The sequence below is a fragment of the Phyllobates terribilis genome, unplaced genomic scaffold (genome assembly GCF_046119375.1).
Source record: "Phyllobates terribilis strain yellow unplaced genomic scaffold, ASM4611937v1 Scaffold_9__5_contigs__length_417890890, whole genome shotgun sequence".
NCBI classification, from domain to species: domain Eukaryota; kingdom Metazoa; phylum Chordata; class Amphibia; order Anura; family Dendrobatidae; genus Phyllobates; species Phyllobates terribilis.
Genome location: NW_027362769.1, coordinates 203,962,029 through 203,977,170, shown reverse-complemented (window position 1 = coordinate 203,977,170; position 15,142 = coordinate 203,962,029). Strand labels below are relative to the sequence as shown.

At 48.1% G+C, this 15,142-nt stretch overlaps 1 protein-coding gene across 1 annotated transcript in view; it reads left to right on the top strand.

Annotated features, from left to right (window-relative positions):
- SDR42E2 (short chain dehydrogenase/reductase family 42E, member 2) overlaps positions 1-15,142 on the top strand; it is a 211,563-nt gene that overhangs the window by 13,241 nt on the left and 183,180 nt on the right. Inside the window, exons 2-3 of the mRNA XM_073645722.1 lie at positions 14,110-14,468; positions 14,573-14,668. Of these exons, the coding sequence (XP_073501823.1) occupies positions 14,145-14,468; positions 14,573-14,668 (420 nt within the window). The 5' untranslated portion in view covers positions 14,110-14,144. The remainder of the gene's footprint in view (positions 1-14,109; positions 14,469-14,572; positions 14,669-15,142) is intronic.

The window sequence follows — 15,142 nt, the reverse complement described above, 5'->3', positions numbered from 1 at the left end:
GGAGTCACCTAAACTGCAGGCACCATAGAGTCGGTTAACCCGACCGCAACACAACAGGACAACGTATTGGAGGCAAAGTGACGTTGACACTACCCGGAAACAGCTGGCGTGCTGGAACCAGGCTGGGCTGGAGGGAGTACCCGTGCCAAAGACACTGCTGGGAAACAGCTGGCGGTGCTGGAACCCAGGGTAAATACTAAAAATAGAGAGGACCCAGAGGCCTAATTGGAGCAAGTTTTAAATTAGTAGTAGAGTGGATGTGGACAGAGCAGGAGAATTTGCCGGGCACACAGCAGGGAATCAGCTGACGTTACTGACTGGCGTAGACTGTGCAGCGTAGACTGTGCAGACGGCACTTCTGAGCAGCAACTGGCGGTGTTGGAGCTCAGGGTAAATACTAAAAACAGAGTGGAGCCAGAGGCTTAATTGGAGCAAGTTTAAAATCTGTAGTAGTATGGATGTGGATAGAGCAGGAGATATTGCCGGGCACACAGCAGGGGATCAGCTGACTTTACTGAACCCCAATAACACTGGAGCAAGTGTTGACTGTGCAGACGGCACTTCTGAGCAGCAACTGGCGGTGTTGGAGCTCAGGGTAAATACTAAAAACAGAGTGGAGCCAGAGGCCTAATTGGAGTAAGTTTTAAATTAGTAGTAGAGTGGATGTGGACAGAGCAGGAGAATTTGCCGGACACACAGCAGGGGATCAGCTGACTTTACTGAACCCCAATAACACTGGAGCAACTGTTTACTGTGCAGACGGCACTTCTGAGCAACAACTGGCGGTGTTGGAGCTCAGGGATAATACTGAAAACAGAGGAGCCAGAGGTGTAATTGGAGTAAGTTTTAAATTAGTAGTAGAGTGGATGTGGACAGAGCAGGAGAATTTGCCGGACACACAGCAGGGGATCAGCTGACGTTACTGAACCCCAATAACACTGGAGCAAGTGTTGACTGTGCAGACGGCACTTCTGAGCAGCAACTGGCGGTGTTGGAGCTCAGGGATAATACTGAAAACAGAGGTACAGAGGTGTAATTGGAGCAAGTTTTAAATTAGTAGTAGAGTGGATGTGGACAAAGCAGGAGAATTTGCCGGACACACAGCAGGGGATCAGCTGACGTTACTGAACCCCAATAACACTGGAGCAAGTGTTGACTGTGCAGACGGCACTTCTGAGCAGCAACTGGCGGTGTTGGAGCTCAGTGATAACACTGAAAACAGAGGAGCCAGAGGTGTAATTGGAGCAAGTTTTAAATTAGTAGTAGAGTGGATGTGGACAGAGCAGGAGAATTTGCCGGACACACAGCAGGGGATCAGCTGACTTTACTGAACCCCAATTACACTGGAGCAAGTGTTGACTGTGCAGACGGCACTTCTGAGCAGCAACTGGCGGTGTTGGAGCTCAGGGATTACAGTTCAGGTGGTAGAAACATGAACACAACAGGAGACCTGAATACTGTTGCCAACCAATTATTTATTCTGAAAGAGGACTGGCAAATTCATGCGAGATCCAGGCCTTGTTCATTTTCAGAAAAGTAAGCCGGTCAACGTTATCGGAGGATAGGCGCATGCGACGGTCTGTTAGTACACCACCTGCGGCACTAAAGACACGTTCCGATAATACACTAGCAGCAGGGCAAGCCAGCACCTCCAATGCATACTGGCTAAGCTCTGGCCATGTATCCAGCTTAGAGACCCAAAACTTGAAGGGGGAAGAGCCGTCTGGGAGTACACTGAGAGGGCAAGACATGTAGTCTGTCACCATCTGACGGAAACATTGCCTCCTGCTGACTGGAGCCGTCTGTGATGGTGTAGACATTTGTGGCGGGGACACAAAACTTTGCCACATTTGGGCCATACTGGTCTTGCCTTGTGCTGAGGCCCTGCTTATGCTCCCTCTTTGTGCAGAGCTTCCTCCACTGCCTCGACGCACTGAGCTGCTTTGTAGAGCACTAGCAGCACTGCTCTCGGCTGGAATGGAGAACATGATGGAATGCACCAGTGCGTCTTGGTACTCCCGCATTTTATGCTCCCGGTTCAACGGTGTTATGAGGCTTTGTAAGTTGTCCCGGTAGCGAGGATCTAGGAGGGTGGACACCCAATAATCAGCCGTGTTGAGAATGTGGGCGATGCGGCGGTTGTTTCTCAGGCACTGCAGCATGAAATCAACCATATGCTGCAGACTGCCAACTGGCCAAGAAACTCTGTCCCCTGCTTGAGGTATGATCTCTGCCTGCTCTGCATCACCCCACCCTCGCTCTAGATACTGACTACTAGAGCATTGTGTACCTCCCTCCTCTGGACAGATGTCTTCCTCCTCCATTGACTCCTCCTTATCCTCCTCACAAAGTGTCCCCTGCCTAGGCCTTTGTGAGGAACCACGTTGCGTGACTCCTCATCCTCCACCTCTTCCAAAACCTCCTCCCTTAGTGCTTGCAGTGTTTTTTCAAGCAGGCAGATAAGGAGGATAGTCATGCTGACTAGTGCATCATCTGCACTTGCCATCCGCGTGGAATAATCGAAGGCACGCAAAACGTGGCAAATGTCCTTCATAGAGGCCCACTCAGTGGTGGTGAAGTGTGAATGGCGCGCACTGTGACTTGTTTGCGCCTGCTGCAACTGGTACTCCATTACTGCTGCCTGCTGCTCACACAACCTCTCCAACATATGTAATGTTGAATTCCACCTGGTGGGTAGGTCACATATGATGCGATGTTCCGGAAGGCGTAATCGGCGCTACAGAGCTGCAATGCGCGATCTTGCGTTACTGGAACACCGCAAGTGAGTGAACTCTATGCGGACCTTGTGCAGCAGTGCATCAAGATCTGGATAGTCCCTCAAAAAACTCTGCATGACCAAGTTGAGCACATGTGCCAGACATGGGATGTGAGTGAGGTTGCCTAGGCCCAGAGCTGCCACCAGATTTCGGCCATTGTCACACACTACCATGCCTGGCTGGAGATTCGCTGGCACAAACCACACGTCGCTCTGCTGCTTGATGGCATTCCAGAGCTCCTGTGTTGTTTGGCTTCGATTCCCCAAAGAAATTAATTTCAATACGGCCTGTTGACGTTAGGCCACGGCTGTGCTCATATCGGTCGTAACAGGTAACCGTTCACGGGTCGATGTGGAGGTAGACCGTGACGGCTCCTGCAGCGCTGATTCAGAGGAACTGGAGTATGAGGAGGAGTCAATGTCTACAGACTGGATTCCTGCAATCTTTGGAGTTGGCAGAACACGTACAGCGCCACTCTCAAGATCTGTACCCGGCTCCACAACATTTACCCAATGGGCAGTGAGGGAAAGGTATCGTCCCTGTCCATGCTTACTGGTCCACGCATCGGTGGTCAGGTCGACCTTGCTACTGACGGCGTTTTGTAGCGCATGTTTAATTTTTCCCTCCACATGCTGTTGCAGGGCAGGGACGGCTTGCCTGCTGAAATAAAAGCAACCAAGAGAATCACCAAACGTAGGGTCCAATTATCAGCATGACATATATTAATGCATATGTAAAAAACCTTTATTACAGTATTGGTTACAATGGCACAACAAGCACAAGAATGCCCACATTCAGAAAAATAAATCAAAAATTAGTGCATCAAATGCAAAATGTGCATAAAAACAATGTCTATACAACATATGAAAAAGAGAGACAAGGACCGCCAACACATATAGAGCGTTATAACCTGTCATACCACAACATCATAAGGAGAAGCATAGTAGAAAAATGATGTGAGGACAAAGAGAGAGGCACCAAAATTGGATGCACACTGAATGGTGTGTTGTGCCCACTAGTTACACAAAGGAATAATGTAACAATGATATGTTATACTAAGCAAATGCTAATAGTGCTGTGCTAGTGGGCACGCACACCAAACGATCAATAGGTAATACTGCTATAACGCTAACCCACCACTGTATGAGAAACACCTAATGTAGGGCCACCTCATATGTAGGAGAAAAGACAATGAAATAGTCAGCATAATAGTTGTAAAGGCCTCATTACAGGAGCAAGGAGGAAAGCGGTATGGTATACCTGATAGGCGGTCCAGGAACTGAATGCGGAGCGCTCCCCAGAAATAAAAGCGGCTGGGCACTTTGTATTGTGGGACTGCCAATGCCATCAAGTTACGGAAGGTGTCAGTCTCCACCAGCCTGAATGATAGCATTTCAAGGGCCAGTAGTTTTGCAATGCCAGCATTCAGAGCCTGTGCTCGGGGGTGGTTTGCCGAGTATGGGCGCCTTTTCTCCCATGTCTGTGCTAACGATGGCTGTAGACTGGCCTGGGAGTGTGATGATGACAGGGAATGTGGTGCTGTGGGTGGAATGACACTGTGTCTCTGCACAACAGTGCCAGAGGTTCTTCCATGGCGATCCTGTGAGGAAGCCGAACCAGCTGTGTGTGAGCTGGAGGAAGAGGCTACAACACGAGCAGAAGAGGTGGTAGGTGGCGCTGTATGTTGGCCTAGGTCTTCAGTGTGTCTTTGTAACTCCACCACGTGCTTGGTCCGCACATGTTTCCACATATTTGTGGTATTGAGGTTGCTGACACTTTTCCCTCTTTTCACCTTCTGATTACACAGATTGCATTTGACAAAGCAAATGTCATCTGCAACTGTGTCAAAAAAGGACCAGGCACTTCAAGTCTTGGGAGCGCCCGTTTTGGGTTTTGGAAGAGGCATGCTCCTAATGGGTGCCGAAGTGGAGGCTACAGGCAACCAAGTCTGCCCCCTCCCTCTCCCTCCTTTTTGGGCCGTTCAGGGAATCTCTTCCTCAGAGCTGCTCCCACCACCTTCCTGTCCCTCACGCCATGATGGGTCAAGGACCTCATCATCTACACCACCCTCTTCAAACAACTGCTTCTCCTGGGTAGCCTCGACAGCACAGTACGCACCAGAAAGTGGCACCTGAGTCTCATCATCAGATGCGTACTGAGGTGTGCTGTTGACCATAGGCACTGGCCCACCCGCCTCTTCAGATTTAGAGAGACAAAACGGTTGCGCATCACTGCATACTACCTCTTCTTCAAATTCTAGAATTCTGCTTGGCTGGCCCCCTCTTTCCAAGCCAAGAGATTCAGAGAACAGAAGTAGAGATGGCTCCTGTCCAGGGCTCTCTGACTGCCTGGGCAATTTGGCAGGTGGTGAAGAGACAGGTGGGTGCTCTTCAGTGCTCAGGACCTGAGAGGATCTGGAACTAATTGAAGTCGATGCGTTAGCTGCCATCCATCCGACAACGGCTTCAATTTGGTCCTCCCGCAACAGTGGGGTATGGCTAGCTCCTACAAAGCTGCGCATAAAAGACTGTTCCCTGGTAAAACTGGGGGATGCTGAGTCACTGGTGCCCGCAGCAGGCACAGAATCCCCACGTCCTCTCCCTGCAGGCACAGAATCCTCACGTCCTCTCCCTGCAGAAACTCCACGACCACATGCCTTACTCCCTGCCTTCTTCATCTTGGTAGACTGATAAAGATAGGCAGAAAAGTAGTAAGGGCTTAGTGTGCTTATTCCTGAACAGCTGCTAACAGGTATAAGAAACACTCATTTTATAAAGTGTGGACTAGACTTTAATATGAGCTAATGTGGCCTACACAACTGTAAAGTGGAGTGTTTGGTGAACTTTATTTAGTTTTTTTTTTGTCACAAAAAGACACTGGATGTGCCCAAAGATGTAATACCGATAGTATCACAAACTTTTTGTAGCTATTACAATGTTGGAAGGTAACCTACAATGCAATAGATGAGGCTACAAAAAATAGGCTAATACTAATCTGGCTGGGGCTTCAGGGCACAATGCTGCAGAAAGGCTCCTCTATCTACTCCTATATAGTGTATTTGGAACCAGTTTAGCTGGATACGGATGGAACCACCACACTAATAGGAGAAATCAGGAAAAATGAGCAATTAGCAAAAAAGGACAATGTATGAGGCAGTGACGCACGCTGAGCGGACTACAACCGGACGTGGCTGCAGCACACACTACAGCGTGAGCTGCACTCACACACAGAGACCTTGCAGACAGCCGTGAACAGTGCAGATGCAGAGCACTGTGCACTAGCGCTGCAAGGCAAAATAAAGCTTCTCTATCTACTCCTATATAGTGTGTTTGGAACCAATCCAGCTGGATACGGATGGAACCACCACACTAATAGGAGAAATCAGGAAAAATGAGCAATTAGTAAAAAAGGACAATGTATGAGGCAGTGACACACACTTAGTGCACTACAACCAGACGTGGTTGAAGCACACACTACAGGGTGAGCTGCACTCACACACCAGACCTCGCAGACAGCGGTGAACAGCACAGAGAACTGTGCACTAGCACTGCAAGGCACAGCGATTTATAAAGTAGCTTGGGTAAAGCAGAATAGAGCAAATAGGTAGCTAAAACTGTCCCTCAGAACAACAGCGTCCTATCCCTAACTGAATTCACAGCAGAGTGAGGCCAAAATGGCGGCGGCGGCTTTTATAGTACATCATGACATAATTTCAGCAGCCAATCACAGCCATGCCATTAGTTAACATGCCTAACATGCCACAGGATGTGCCCACACTTCTTAGGATCCTCATTGGCTGAATAAAATCACACTGGCTCATTGCATTATGAGAACTTCCAATTCCGGTATCCGATATTCTAAAAGTATCGGAACTCAGTATCGGAATTCCGATACCGCGAATACCGGCCGATACCCGATATTTCAGTATCGGAATGCTCAACACTAATCACTAGTCCAAAATCAGACATGCGCGATGGACACCTCTCCTGACCATCAACCGGCACCAAATACATTAGACTGGCGGCCAAACCTGTTCATATCTGCGGGTTCAGCTGACATTACTCTAATGTGTATGAGGGCCTAAGGAAAAAAGATGAAAGGTTTCATACCTAATCACCCCTTGACACTTTTCAGGACATTTCTGTCTCAAAAGTTTACTAGCACCTGAATCACTGAGATTTCTGGTCTGGCACTTGTGATTATGTAATATGTGTATGTAGACATTGACATTAAAGAAATTAATAAACTCCACATCTAAAAGTTTTATTTTTTAGGAGCTGCCGTGACTCTCTGACACTGCTTGCATCTGATATTTATCCACAAGCTTGATTTTATTTTTTTTTAATGCGGCAATGAGTTTAAAGTGCTAGGTTGCATTTTCACATTGAGCCAGAAATATTCAAGTCTACTTTTAGAAAATATACGGGAACAGGTGTAAAATATTTTTTTTAATTTTCTAATTCAACTTTAATTTGTGTTTAGCAAAATTTGTGAAAAATAACCATCAAGAAAAAAAAAAAAAAGGGTCCTTAAAGGGGTATTCCCATCTCCAAGATCCTATCCCAATATGTAGTAGGTGTAATAATAATAATAATAATATTAGCAAATACCTCCAATTAGAAATGTAGTATAGTTTTTTTGATTCGCTATGCCACTTACCTCATGTGCAGGTAATACAGGACCTTAGGTATCCATGGTTATGACCACTAGCAGCTAGCTAACTAACTGTCACTTTATCAGTGGACGTAACCATGGATACCTAAGGTCCTGCAATGCCCTGCACATGAGGAAAGAGACATAGCGAATCAAAAGAACTATACTACATTTCTAATTGGAGGTATTTGCTAATATTATTATTATTACATCTACTACATATTGGGATAGGATCTTGAAGATGGGAATACCCCTTTAACTAAAAAAAAAATTACTAAAATGATGTAACCTACAAATACTGTAACAATGCAACTAAGATCTCAGACACTATTACTACAATTTCAAAATTTGTAGCAATTGCTTACAAAGCGGGTGTTTTTTCTCTAGGCTTTTGTTATGTGCTATGGCGTATCTGTTTGTTGGATATATAAGTCTGCATTTTTAGCTGCAGCACCATCCGAAGCTCAGGAGATCAATGGGATTTAGTTTCCTTGAGTGAGTGCCATGTTTGGCGTTGAGTCGTTCTTACAAGATGGGTTTGATGTGCGGAGTACAGACTGTGAGGCTCCTTCTCATTCACTGATAGCAGAATAATCTGATGGGTATCACAAGTCCAGAATTTAGGTGACTGGTGACACTACTTCATTAGGTATCTCAAGTCCAGAGTTTAGGTGACTGGTGACATTACCTCATCAAACCATTTGCTAAATCTATTTTTATATCTATTGTATGGTCATCTCATGGTGCACAGTAACATAAGGTTAGAGAGGAATTTAATATCTTCATGTTGGGAACAAGGAGGACAAGAATGCATCTATGGTCTCACATGCCCAGGTCATCAGCGTGCTTCCATTAATGTATTCGGCAGCACCATCACTAACCAGGACGTAGCTGTTGACTGGTCGGGTCCATAGTGAGGACTCTAGGACATGAGTTAGGGGATGGAAGTATTTCATATTTCTCTCTTCACTTGGAAATCTTGACCGAAATAACCTAAACTGTCTCCAATGCCCAACACCCAGAATGGAGCTATGAGGTCCAGACAGAGAAGGAACTGCAGATTCATTTTAACTTTGGGTTGTTATTTTTGGTTTATTCCAGAACTAAATAACTTTTCCAGCACTATAATACCTGATTAGGGACAGTCTTACTCCCATCAACCCCACTGATAAGTTGATTAATGGGGCAGTGGTGACCCAGCAAGCACATCCAGCCGGCACCAGGAACAGCTGACCAGTGGGGGCACCGGTTGTCGCTTATTGACTTCAGCTGTGAGCGAGCTGTGTTGTTAGCCATAGTAACAACCAAATATATAGTGCTGGGTGTAGCATCGGCGTCTCTGCCTCCTGCCCAGCAGAGACGCCGTCCTCCTTACCGCCGCGGTCCTGCTCCGGCGTCTTCTGGCCTCCCTGCAGCTGCAGCTGGTGCACGCAGCCTCCCCGGCTCTGTGCTTAGGGCGCGCGCCCCCCCCCTTTTAAAGGGCCCGCACGCGCCATCCTAAAAAGTCCCCAGCCAATGGCCGGAGGACTTCCCCTATAAAAGGCACCTACTCCAATATGGAGGTACCCGTGCAAGGTTGTATCTTTGTGTTTGATGCTCTGCTTCAGCCCTAAGGTCCCGCTGCTAGCCTGGCTACTAGTCCAGCCCGCCAGCCAGACTACAAGTCCAGTCCGTCTGCTTGTCTACTCTACAGCCTGACAGTCTGTCTACAGTCCAGTCCGCCAGTCTGTCTATGGGCTCTGTCTGCCTGCTTACCTGGAAGCACCTGCCTACCAGCCAGCCTACCTGGAGGCTCCTGCCGTGCTTGCCAGCTCGCTTACCTAGAAGCACCTGCCTGTTACCTGCCGTGCCTACCAGCCAGCCTACCTGGAGGCTCCTGCCTGTTACCTGCCGTGCCTGCCAGCCCGCTTACCTAGAAGCACCTGCCTGTTACCTGCCGTGCCTACCAGCCAGCCTACCTGGAGGCTCCTGCTTGTTACCTGCCGTGCCTGCTAGTCCGTCTGCCTGGGTCACCAGTCAGCCTGCCTGCCGTGCTCATCTGCTGTACCGGTCAGTCCCTGCCTTCCGACCCGTGGGAGTCACCTGCTCTCATACAAGGTCGGTCCCCAGAGTAGCACCTGGTCCCTCTGCTCGGTCCTTCCCTGGTCACAGAGTCGATTGAGCCGCCGTACGGCCTTGGTCGGTCCGAGTTGATACCTAGTTACGCCCCTCTGGTCTCTCCTTGCACCACAGCACAGAAGTTCCACCAACCGGATCCGTAACAGTTTGCACGGGCCATGGAACCTGGTGGCCCCCAGGCCCCTTTGCTTGCTGACCTGTACCAGGAGGTTTCTCGTCAGAGATCCTAACAGGAAACCATCCTGACCTACCTGCGGTCTGTCAACACTCGCCTGGACACGCTGCCTGTCCCACCTGTGTCCGCCTCAAGTCGAGTGACACCCGCTCCGGCAGCGCCGCTACCTACCAATACCGGCTTTCTGCGCCTCCTCGTTTTGGAGGTGACCCCGTCCTATGTCGGGGCTTTCTGAACCAGTGCACGCTGCACTTTGAACTTCTGCCACATCAGTTTCCCTCCGACCGGGCCAAGGTGGCGTTCATCATGTCTCACCTCACCGGGGAAGCATTGGCATGGCTAAACCTCTATGGGAGAGAGGGGATTCCATGGTGTCCGATCTTCCGGCCTTCCTCACTGCCTTCTGGAGCGTCTTCGATGAACCCGGACGTAGGAACTCCCCTGCCTCCTCATTGCTCCGTCTCCGCCAAGGGAGTCTCACCGTGGCCCAGTATGCCATACGGTTCTGTACCCTCGCTTCTGAGCTTGCCTGGGACAATGAGGCCCTGGTGTCCACCTTCTGGGAGGGCCTTTCCGGTCAGATTAAGGACGAGTTAGCCGGCCGGGACGTTCCTACCACCCTGGATGACCCGGTGTCGCTAGCAACCCGAATTGACCTCCGTTTCCTAGAATGTGCCAAGGAGACTACCCGGGAGAGAAGATTTCCTCGTCTTGCGCCTGCTTTCCAGAAACTGGTCTCCCAATCAGCAGCTCCCCGGGCACGCTCGCCCGAACCTATGCAGATCGACCAGACCAAGATGGTCAAATCTCGCCAAGAGACGCGCCGAGTCGAGGGCAGCTGTTTCTACTGTGGTAGTAATGAGCACCTGATCCGTTCCTGCCCGGTGAAGCCGGGAAACTCCAGTGTCTAGGACCGCTCGGAGAGGTCGTCCTAGGCAAAAGTAAATCCTATCCATCCTTGACTTTATCAGTTTCTATTTCCTGTGGAGAGAACCGCTTCTTCGAAACCGCACATCTAGATTCCGGAGCCGCTGGGAATCTCATATCCCAGTCCCTTGTAGAGAAGTATCAGATTCCTACCAAACCCCTGGCCGAACCATTGGCAGTCGCTTCCGTGGATGGAAGACTCCTTCCGGTGACCATCTTGCTCGTCACAGAGCCCGTAACCCTGCAGGTGGGAAAGCTGCACTCAGAGAGGATTTCCTTCTATGTGCTTTCCGGACTCTCTCACCCCCTTTTGCTAGGTCTACCCTGGCTACAGAAACATGAACCCGTTCTGAATTGGCAATCCGGTGAGGTGCTCCGTTGGGGGCAGGATTGCCATGAGACCTGTCTGATTCCGGTTCACCCGGCTCGACCCCCATCGACTCCGATTAATTTGCCCGGTCTACCGGCACCCTACTGGTCCTATGCTGATGTCTTCGACAAGAAGGAGGCAGAGACTATGCCACCCCATAGGCCATATGATTGCCCTATTGACCTGATACCCGGTGCCACTCCACCCCGTGGGCGTATCTACCCGTTGTCGTTGGCCAAAACCCGGGCCATGTCGGAGTACATCGAAGAAAATCTGGCTTGGGGATTCATCCGGAAATCTTCCTCCCCGGCTGGAGCCTGATTCTTCTTCGTTAAAAAGAAAGACTGTTCACTACATCCATGTATCGATTATAGAGGACTCAACCAAATCACTGTCAAAAACAAATGCTACCTGCCGCTCATCTCTGAACTGTTCGACCGCCTTAAAGGCGCGAAGATCTTCATCAAGCTTGATCTTAGTGGGGCGTATAACCTGGTCCGGATCCGCCAAGGAGACGAGTGGAAGACGGCATTCAATACCCGGGACGGTCACTATGAATACCATGTGATGCCCTTCGGTCTCTGTAATGCTCCCGCCGTCTTCCAAGAATTAGTTAATGACATCTTCCGTGACCTCTTATATTCCTGAGTGGTGGTGTACCTGGACGACATCTTGGTCTTCTCTCCGGATCTTTCCTCTCATCGGAGGGATGTTCATCAGGTCCTGCTTAGGCTCAGGCTGAACCACCTATATGCAAAGTTTGAGAAGTGCCTCTTCGAGCAGTCCTCTCTTCCATTCCTGGGCTATATTATCTCTAAGACAGGTCTACAGATGGACCCCAAGAAGGTCTCTGCCGTCTTAAAGTGGCCCCGTATGGAGGGGTTGAAGGCGATTCAGCGATTCCTGGGCTTCACCAACTATTACTGTCTCTTCATCCCACATTTCTCTTCCCGGACTGCTCCCATCTCTGCGCTCACCCAAAAGGGAGCAAATCCTAAGGAATGGCCGTCCGAAGCGGAGGAGGCCTTCCTCTCCTTAAAACAAGCCTTCTCTTCAGTCCCTGCCTTCTGACCCGTGGGAGTCACCTGTTCTCATACAAGGTCGGTCCCCAGAGTAGCACCTGGTCCCTCTGCTCGGTCCTTCCCTGGTCACGGAGTCAATTGAGCCGCCGTACTGCCTTGGTCGGTCCAAGTTGATACCTAGTTACGCCCCTCTGGTCCCTCCTTGCACCGCAGCACAGAGGTTCCACCACCCGGATCCGTAACACTGGGCTTGGTAAACAATTAAAGGCGGGCGGTGATCAGTTGCCGAGCTCCGTCAACTGCATAGTGGCCACAGCTGGGTACTACACATCCGCCCCATCCAACTGAGTAGGGGTAGATCTGCAAGGCCCTGCCCCTGACACTAAGCAGTTGGGGATTACAATCTTCATTCCCTATCAGTATGTCTTTGGAGTGTGGGAGGAAACCGGAGAACCCGGAGGAAACCCACGCAAACACAGGGAGAACATACAAACTCCTTGCAGATGTTGTCCTTTGTGGGATATGAACCCAGGACCCCAGTTATTGTAAAGCTACAGCGCTAACCACTTAGCTCAGTTTCTGGGCCAAATCCTGACTGATGACAACCCATTCTTGACTAATCAGTGCTTGGAGTTTATCACAATTTTTGTGTTTTCATTTGTTCTCCCCCTTTTTGAACATTGACTACAGGTTCTCAGTGGGATTGAAATACTGGGGAGTTTCCTGGCCGTGACCCAAAATGTCAATGTTTTATCACACTTGCCTTGTCACTTGGTCTTCATCAAGCTGGAAAAAGCATGGTTCTTCACCAAATTGCTCCTCGAGGATGTTTAGATGCCATTCTTTATTCATGGCAGCATTCTTAGATGAAATTGTGAGTGAGCCCACTCCATGGATGAAAAGCCCCCACACAAAAATGGTCTCGGGATGCTCTATTGTTGGCATGACACAGGTCTCGTGGTAGCGCTCACATTTTTGTCTCCAGGAAATTTTTCTGTCAGATGTCCCAAACAATCTCAAGCAGTCTTCATTAGAGAAAATCACTTTGCAGGAAGAACAAAATTGGATTTCTTCTGTAACTGGGGCTGGTATATCAGCTGTTTGCTGCAGTTTTGAGAAAATCACTGCTTCATCTGCTGAAAATCTAGCAGTGCTCTGAATGCTGAGCTCAGTATAACCCCACCCACACCCCTGATTGGCAGCGTTCTGTATACACTATACATAAGCTGCCAATCAGTGATGTGGGCGGGGTTATACTGAGCTCATGGATATGCAGGACTACTGGTAACAGTTTTATTAGTCCTCTAGTGATAATCTTCTGCTGATAAAACACTGATTTTATAAAACCTACAGCAAGCAGACCAGTAAGTGACACATCACTGGAATCAGGGTCTCTGTTTCTACATTATGCTGCTCTCAGATTAGGTAAGAATGTGGTTCCCATCTTCCTCCATTTGCATGGTGGGGCAGCACAGCATGACCCCTGATCCTCTTTTCTAAGTCCATGGGACGGATGAAGAAAGTAGAGTACTATATGTCACCTCTGTGAATATAATTAATTTCATGCCATTAAGTAATACAGTAGGTCATGATTTTAAATCCCAAATCACCACTACCTTCAATGTAGATTTGATGGTGAAGGGTGTTAACTCATCTAAGAATTGAATTAAGATCTACAATAGATGGAGGCTTGTTCCAGTTAATGAAGATACAGTAGATACAGGTATATTGTCCCTATTAGCTCCTCCGCTGGCTAGTTCAGCTTCCCTGGTCAGAGGCACTGTTGAGTGCAAGTACATCAATGTAAAAACAATATTGCAAATCTAGTTTCCCAGGGTTATTGTAGCTTAAGTGATACTTTTAGATATTTTTTGTATATTTATTTATGTGAAAAACATTTCAGTCTATCCAAAAGGAACTGTTTAGCTGTAGGTTGGGGCTACCAGCTTTCTCAGTCTAGATCTATATTCCTGTTTGGTAAATGGCAATTTGCATTAAATTATATTAATGAGCAAAACTTGAAAATTGTTTAAAAATGTTATTATTTTTGTATTATTTCATCCTTAGGTTAAATTGATTATATCCGGATAAAACATTCCATCATGAGAGAAACCAAGTATGTCTGTGAACTTGAAGACCTAAGAAACCGTATTGAAAAGGAAGAAATGTGCTCGGAATGTCTAAGACATGCTCTGCCATTAAGAACAGTCCGAGCCAATGGTGTGGTGCCCCATCAAAGCAGGGTTTCCTGTATGCCAAAGGTACACCCAGGCCCGTGGGAGATAAATAAAGTGCTGGTCACTGGTGGAGCAGGCTATTTGGGACATAACCTTGGACTAGCTCTTATAAAATTGGGCTATACTGTTATTTTATTTGATATACACAAGCTGGACCAGGACGTTCCAATTCAAGCGACATTCATACAGGTGAATCCAAAAGTCTCATTTGTAACCTTAAATCCAACAGCCAGTTATGAAGACCAAAGGAGCACCCTAAGTCCCATAGCCATTAAGCATTGTTTGTATTGCAGGGTGACATTCGGGATTATGACGCCCTGTATGAGGCTTGTGAAGGAGTCGACTGTGTTTTCCATGCAGCTTCCTTCGGAATGTCAGGATGTCAACAAGTGGGTAAAAGATACTTTTCTAATTCAATGTTTTTACATATAAAAAGTTAGATGGGATTTTGTTTGGCACCATGCAGGGGGTCTTCACTGAAATAAAAATTCTACCGATTTGAAAAACAAATATTTTTGAAATGTTTTGAGTTAGTCTTTTCCAAACTATGGTGGAACCTCTCGTAATCACCGTACCGAATTGTTCTACACCCATAGAAAACATTAGTTTCATTAGTTCCCCGACTTCTCTCTTCTTCACTTTATCTACCTGTACCTGTTGTGTTCCGATGTAATAGGACACTTGCAAGAAACCATGCAGAGGACCAAGTACGCTGTCTTCTGGAGGTACAGAATGCTGAGGTCAATTTATGCTCCTTGACAGATTTCCCCAGAATAATGTGAGGAGGAGAACTAGGCTGGCTGTGGTTAACGCTAACTCTGTTGAGGGGCCATGGGTTGCAGAGATGATCATAGCACAGAGGG